This window comes from Quercus suber, unplaced genomic scaffold, assembly GCF_002906115.3.
Source record: "Quercus suber isolate HL8 unplaced genomic scaffold, Cork oak 2.0 scaffold_10, whole genome shotgun sequence".
NCBI lineage: Eukaryota > Viridiplantae > Streptophyta > Magnoliopsida > Fagales > Fagaceae > Quercus > Quercus suber.
Genome location: NW_027069476.1, coordinates 442339 through 450464, shown reverse-complemented (window position 1 = coordinate 450464; position 8126 = coordinate 442339). Strand labels below are relative to the sequence as shown.

The following is an 8126-nucleotide window of genomic DNA, read 5'->3' as shown; positions in this document are numbered from 1 at the left end:
GAGTCTATCTCAAACTGCTTAAATAGATTAGATTCTAGCTAAGTATAGCATGAAATACTTTAAGAAATGATTCTTTCCTTTTAAGTTTGAAGTTCCTTTATATAGGATTATAGTTCTAAGACATATAAAAGGAAGAGCATATTAAGACGGTTCCTTATTTCATATTAAAAGGAAGTCTTTATGCTATGCTATATACTAAGCTAAATATCTATTTTGCGGTGGGCATGGTAAGCAAATATCAATTGAATCAAAGATCACTTAATTTAGTGGAAGTAAAGCATATACTCAACTATCTTAGGAGAATGGGGGATTATATGCTTGTCCACAAAAGTAAAATTTTGATGTTTATTGGATGTATAAATACTGACTTATAGTTTGATTGAGATTCATGAAGTTAGACTTCAAGATATGTGTTCATCCTAGGTGGTGAAGATACACATTAAGCATCATCTCATTAGAGAGATATGATTACGTGAGAAGTAGTAGTAGAAAAAGATAATTTATGTAATAAATCTGACTGAAACTTGTTTCCAAACCTTACCTTAGAGTGACTATGAGTTACTCTAAAGGGAGATAAGTGTCGGATACATGGTAAATTGTCTTTGAGGGCAAGTGGGAGATTGTTGGGGTTTATGCCCTAAAATCCAATTGGTTTGCATGTCATGAATAATTAAGTTGTTTAATTATATGAGACTATCTATTTATGAACTAATGGGACATTATCTTAGTCCATGAGATGCATAGTATGTGATTTATATGAAAGTCACAGAAGATGTAAATCACAAGTTCTTTGTAAACTTAGAATTTTAGTTTGTAGTCAGTGATGAAATTGAGCATTTCATCTGCAAAAACTATAACATATCAACTAAGATGATTTATCTTGTTCATGGAAGTGGAGACTTCTAGTTGATATGTTGATATGCTTTAAGAGTTAAGACATATTGAACTAGACCGCTGTGAGATTTATTGTTCTCCTAGTGACTGTCAAATGAATAATAAATCTCACGACTTCTATTTACATCAACTCTAAATCCTGAGAGAATAATGGACCTGATCATGAGATATAGGTTGCCTTGATATATCAGGAGTGAGATCTATAAGTAACGGTCAAAATCTCAGTATATTGGGCAACCGCATTTAATGTTGATAGAACATATATTCTCAAGATGGAATTTATAATCTCTTAACGGAGATATAAAATATTCTCTTGAGATAAATTTAATGGGTTTGGTTATTCAGAGTGTTAGGCCCAACCACTTTAGTAAGGAGTTACTAAAGTATATGTATTTATGAAATTGGATTTCATAAATATATATTGAATAACATAAATAATTAAACTGGGTACTTAAGGATTAAGATGTAGTAATCTACAAAGTGGCAGTCAACATTCATGACTTTGTATTACTACAAATATTTTAATGAAGAAGTTGCATATATAATAAAGTCTTGGGATATAATTTATAGATAAGGCTTAAAGTGCAACTATATTTATATAGTGGTATTAAATATAGTTAATAGTAACTTTGAACTTGTCAAGAGTTGACAGAAAAGCCCAAGGCCCATTGGAGCTAGTGTCTTATTGGTCCCTTTTGGTCCCACTCCAAGCCACACACTTAAGTCCAATTGGAAAGGCCCAAAAGGCCAAACCAATTAAATAATTGGTTAGATACAAAAGGAAAAACGTACAAAATATTGTGAGAGAGTAACATCATTGTGAAAATGGTGTGTATGTGAGTTTTTGTCACTCTCTAATCATCCCTTTGTTACCGATTGAGAGTCCACACATCTTGGGCATCAAGTGGAATTGGAGTGAAGATTAAAAGTCTCCCAAGAACTTCTGATCTTCGGTTTTGAATTTCACCGCACCAAAGTACGCTCTCTTCTACTCGAATTCTAAAATTTACATAGTGCATGTTATAGATTGCGATTGAAGTAGATCTGTTAATTTTCCGCTACACACATGCTTATATCCATCAATAATCAGTGTATATGCACAATACAATTAAAAAAACAATCATAATTGCACACACACACATATATATATATAGGTTTAAATTAAACCTGATATAAGATTTATACCTTTTTTTAAGCCATGGATGAGTTCTCTCTCTCTCTCTCTCTCTCTCTCTCTCTCTCTCATTGTTTTATTTTAGTTTTTTTAATATATACACATGAGTTTATTCTTTCTTCTTTTTTTGTTTATTGAGTTTTTGATTATTTAATTATATTAGACTCTTCATCTTTTGCATAGCATTAACTCACATAGAACAAAATTAAAAAAAAAAAAAAAAAAAAAAAAAAACTTAAATAGGACGTGTGATGTAAAAGTAGGAAACAATTGAAATCTAATTTAGAATCTAATTGAATTTTTTTTCTCTCAACTTTGGCTTTAATTATGTTTATATATATATATATGAACTTCCCAGTTACTATTTTACTTCATACAAGGCAATTTAATATGAGAAATACTAGCGACACAATAATTTCACAACAAAACTTATTTAACAAATTATTAGTGGTACGTAGATTTTTTTTTTTTTTTTTTTTTTTAAATTGATGTCTGTGGTGACCCAAATAAAAACCAATAATAGATTGACACCTAAAATTTATTATGAAAATGTTAGGGATGTAAGACTCCTCATTTAATATTTAATATTACACAATCTAAAAAATATATATTACATCTACAACATTTTTACAACAAATCTTAGGCAACAAGTTGTTACTTGTTGTAGGTAGTAAGCAAAAAAAGTAATTTTAGTGGCAATGACTTACGTTAGGAAAAAGTATTTTGCATCAAATGATATTATGTCATTCATATCAAAACCCAAAAAATGAGTGATATATGTATAAATATAACTACCCACTAACACATGTCTTTCATTTGTTAATGAGGTAGTTATTTTTCACTAACATGTCTCATACTTATTGGATTTTGATACCGCTGACATAGTATTATTTGATACTAAATACCTCCTCCTAGATTAGAATTAGTAACAACTTGATATTCAAAATTTGTTGTGAGGTCTAAAAAAAATACTACATCTACAACATTTTCACAATAAATTTTAAATAGTAAGTTGTTAATTGCTGTAGTTGGTAGGAAAAAAATGTAATTTTAGTGGTAACGTCTTAAGTTAGAACCAGTAATAACTTGTCATTTAAAATTTGTTGTGAAAATATTCTGAATTAATATTACTCCAAACAAATAAAATAAAATTAAAACATTTTACACACGTGACATACTGATAATAGTTTAAAGTTTTATAAATATGTGAAAGTACTATAGTAGTACCAATAGATCTCAGGTGTTTCTCAAAAAAAAAAAAAAAAAATCTCAGGTTTCTGCTTTATTGCCTCCGACTATACAAGTCAACAACTCTCAAGTACTTTCACTTTCACCTCCAACTTTATAATAACCGAATTTTTCTTCTTTTTTAATAGTAACACAACCCAAATATCCAGTGGTAAGAATCTTTTAGTTGTTAGATCATATTACCAATTTACCACAGAGTAATTCGAATAGTGGAAAGTAAAGGACAAACACACTCTCTCTCTCTCTCCATACATGTTTTCTCCCAAGATAAACCCTCAACTCAACAGCATCATGGTAATCCGGTAATTCTTCGCTTTTACAGCAGTATTTGTGCTAATATACGTAAGCACTATTGTTGTGTATTTCAACTTTTTTAATTTTTTCTTAGCATTTTCAGATAATGAAGAAAGAAATTAGACAGTGGTTGCGATACGTGAAGAGGGAAAAATTATTTTAATAAATTAAAAATATAATAATTTATTAAAATATAATTTAGAATAAATAAAATTTTTTTGAGAAGTAATTAAGTAAAATTATAAATAATAATAATAATAATTTGTTATGTAAGTAGATAGTAAATTATGCACAAGCCGACATGAATAACGTGCTTTTTAGGATATATGACTCATGCCTCAAATCAACTGTGTGATATTTTCCTCATTTTTCCACCTCACACTTTTTATATAATTAAAAAAAAATTATTTGGTAAGGATTAACCTATGATGCCCACGTTTTTAACCGGTTTTAACTTTTAACCGGTTGCACTTTTTACAGTTTTATTAAATATTTAATTTTTGTTTGGATACTGTTTATTTTGTAAAAATTAAAATTTTATTACTGAAAGTATTATAAATAAAGATAAAAATTAGTTAAAATAATATAATAAAACTCACAAATAACTCTAAAAAATACAATAAAATACATAAATAATATCAAAAATAAACTGAATTTACTTTTCATTGGTGTACAAGGGGACGGTTCTTGCTTCTTACTCCCAAAAGCAGAAGACAAATTCCTTGCTCAAAAGCATGCCCACGGAATAGGGGATAAGACCAACTTCAAAATTCTACTGTGTTCCAAATAGATGTTAATCACTGGGTGTTAATTTGTTGTTTTCCTCTATATAAACACACGTGCTTCTGGTATTCTGCACCTCTGAATTCTCAGCTCTGGTATTCTGATATCTGATTTCTCTCAAGGCTTTGATTCCTCATCTGGATTCTCTTTCTTGTTTCTAGATTTTGTATTGAAACAATGAATCAAATGCAAAAAACTGCGCATTTGGTGTTCGGAATCTTTGGTGCGTTGTATTGAATTTCTCTGCGTTTCTTTCCTTCTTTTTATATATATCTGATTAATCTGACTGACATATTCTATTACTGAGAAGTTGTTAATCTGTGTTATTCATGTGAGGAATTGTGAATAATTTTGGTACGTATTGTAGGATAACATTCTGGAGGATTATAAAGAGCAAGTCCACAGAACAGTTTTCGGGGATTCCATACGCGATGACCTTGATGAACTGCCTTCTTTCTGCTTGGTATATAATACATGCTTCTTGTTTCATCAACCGGGTTCTTTTTAATTTTTATTGTTTCTTTTCTTCGTTTGTTACCTTTTTTTACCCCTATTCTTCTCTGTTTTTGTCATGGATTATGTGCGTCTTTAATTACTATTATTATGGTGATGATAATGATGGGGATTTTATAGTTAATTCATGTTAATTTCATGGCCACCCGGGCCGGCATTCAGGGGCCTCTGTGTTGGCTGGTTGGACTTGAGAGTCTAGGCTAGCAATTAAACAGGATGACAATTTTGGTTTAACATTTCTTGCTTTAGGAAAATGAAATTTGATGCTTGGTTGATTAATGTTGATTTATTTTGTACTGTGCATAGTACTGTTTAATATATGTTTCTTTGGTAACTAAAATTTCAATGGTTGTGTCATTCATAAGAAATTTTAGACCTTTCCCAAAATTCTCTCTATTTTTTTCAATGAAACATTCTCTCGATCTGCTAGTTCCTTCAATTTTATATTGTAAAGAAATAAAATAACAAAAAATCAAAAATATGAACCATAAAATCTTTTGAAATTCTCCTAATTTTTTTTTTTTTTTGAACTAATTGTGCTGCCAATAGTCCAAAATGATTTCCTTGTTTCATATTTTTCAGAGTTGTCTAGTTCAATTGTCTTATAATTACTGATTTTATACATGAAATAAATTTTGAACAGGTATGGCCTACCCTTTGTGTCAAAAAACAATCTTTTAGTTTCAACAATCAATGGCACTGGTGCAGGAATAGAGGTCATTTATGTGTTGATCTTCATCGTCTATGCCCCAAAGAAAGAAAAAACCAAGATTTTGGGGCTCTTCGCGTTTGTGCTCACTTTTTTCGCAGCCGTGGTCTTGATCTCCCTCCTAGCCTTGCATGGCAATACCAGAAAGCTCTTCTGTGGCTTTGCAACTGCTGTTTTCTCCATAATCATGTATGGCTCACCTCTATCAATCATGGTGAGTTTTAACTCGTAAGCTATTTCCTGATTTTTTTTTTTTTTTTTTTTTATTCTTGTTAAATATTTAATGAAGGAATTGACTGGACCCTGATTGATTTGATTTCAAAGATTATCGGCCCGTTTGGTTTGTGTTTTCAAACAACATTTTTTTAGTTTTTAAACAGCATTTTACGCATTTCAATACACTTTTTTACCCACACATATTTCAAAAAATTACAAATAATAATTTTTAAACTACTCTACCAAACACCCCCTATGCCTCAGCCACTGGACCCAGGTTCTGATAGCTTGGTCACGGGGAAGTGTGACAGCTTTGGCCCATTTCTTTATGTTAGGCCATTTTCTGAGCAAGTTAGCCAATCAAGAAATTGGTTGTCCCTGAGGAATTAGAATATAACGCTATAAGCCAAAATTTTGGTATAGTATCCTAATTCCTAAGTACTGTATCTTTGCTGCTTAGGTTGTTAAATTAGTGTGTTGTTGTATGTTTGTGTGTTATAAAATAAATAAATAAATAAATAAAAGGGTTATCAAATTGATTTCAACAAAATGATTATGTTGACTAATTTGACAAAAATAGTTTTACATTTTTTAATAATGATTAAATTTAATCATATACAAATCTTAAATATAGTACCTAAAAAATTGTATTTAAAATTTTACTAGTATATTAGTATTTGTTTTAAAGTTAAACATACAATTATGTTTCCTAAGAAAGTTTGGTTAAACATACTTTTTGGTGCACGAACTTACATGGGTTTTATACGTACATGCAGAGGACTGTGATTAGAACAAAAAGTGTTGAATTCATGCCATTTTTCCTGTCGCTGTTTTGTTTTTTGTGCGGCACTTCTTGGTTTATCTATGGTCTGCTCGGCAATGACCCTTTTGTATATGTAAGCATCTTCTCTCAATTCCTTAACTATTATCTTATAAATGCTTCGTTGTATGGTTGAGAAGTCTTGGGAAAAGGAAATATTGGAATGTTTTGGATATATTATTATACTCCAAAAGTTTAAGAAAAGTGATAAATTTTTTTAACAAACTAATCGAGGCTAGTTACATGTATTTTTTTTCGGTTATTCTATTCTATTTAAAGTTGTTCTCTTTTTTCCTAAAAAAGTCATTATTTTGTTATTTCCTTAATTAATATTTTAGTATCTTTTACAAATTTTAATGTTATTTTAGATCCTCTCAATGTCCATATATAAAATTCCTTAACATTATCGGTTTTCATATCCCTAGTAAGAAAATTTGTGTTCCACAAAGAGCTTAGGCATGGCCAATTTACAGCCTGAGTTCCCAAATTTTGAAGCTGCTATCTCAAAAATAAATAAAAATGAAATTGCATTGCTAAAGTTCCCTCAGTTTCAAAACAAGTACCAATATGGTGTCTTATAAAAAAAATACCAATATAGTGTATTAATTTTTATAGAAAGGAAAAAAGCTACAAAATAAAAACTGACTTAAAAGTTGTGTTTTTTAATTTGGAAATTATGACTTCAAGTTACAAATTCAGTTAATTTTCCGCATAGTTGTAAATGTATGTATTATTAAGTGTGTATAATAAATACTCCTCACTCTCATGGAAATGTGCAATGTTGTTGCAGGTGAACAATGGGTTCGGTTCTTTTCTTGGGGCCCTGCAGCTGATCCTGTACTTTATCTACCGTAAAAACAAGGGCAAGGGCAAGGGCAAAAACGAGAACAAAAGCACCTCTGAAGTATCTGTGGAGCTGGGACATCCTGGTAAACCCAACACAAACGGTGCTCAGAATGACCACGTATAGACTCGTAGCTTCTGCCCTTTTGGAGGCTTGGGACTGTACTCCCAATCATTTTCTTCAATCGTGCTCTGCCTTCAGTATCAAAAATTCAGTTCTATTATGTGCTGAATATTTACTTTGTTCCTAATAATCTTGTAATGAGACAATGCTATTTTAGAAGGCACAGATCACGGTACAAACAAAATGTAGAATGTTGACTGAATCTGGGGATAAGTCTTTTGAATGGGTTTAGATTTCCATTTTTTTTTCTCTATATTGGATTAAGATTTTACTATCTTATCGTGTTTATTGTGTAAATTTGTATTTTGTTTTATTATAATAAAATGGATCTATATTATCATTGGCTCTATCCAGGGCCGAAAGCAAGTGAAGCAGTCGCTTAAGACCCCTAAGTAAAAAAAGGCCCTCAAATTTTGGCCAATAAAGTAATTTTTTATATTATAAACTTATTCATTAAGCCCAAAAATAGTAGCCAATAAATAAAATAATTTTTTTATCAAATAAAAAA

General features: G+C 30.4%; 1 protein-coding gene across 1 annotated transcript; it reads left to right on the top strand.

Moving 5' to 3' along the window:
- The first annotated feature begins 4741 nt into the window (after positions 1–4741).
- Positions 4742–7871, top strand: LOC111990239 (bidirectional sugar transporter SWEET1). Its single transcript, XM_065777538.1, has 4 exons — positions 4742–4856; positions 5550–5829; positions 6608–6727; positions 7442–7871. Exons 1-4 carry the CDS (start codon positions 4825–4827, stop codon positions 7619–7621), a joined length of 612 nt encoding a protein of 203 aa, XP_065633610.1. The 5' UTR covers positions 4742–4824; the 3' UTR covers positions 7622–7871.
- The last annotated feature ends 255 nt before the right edge of the window (positions 7872–8126 follow it).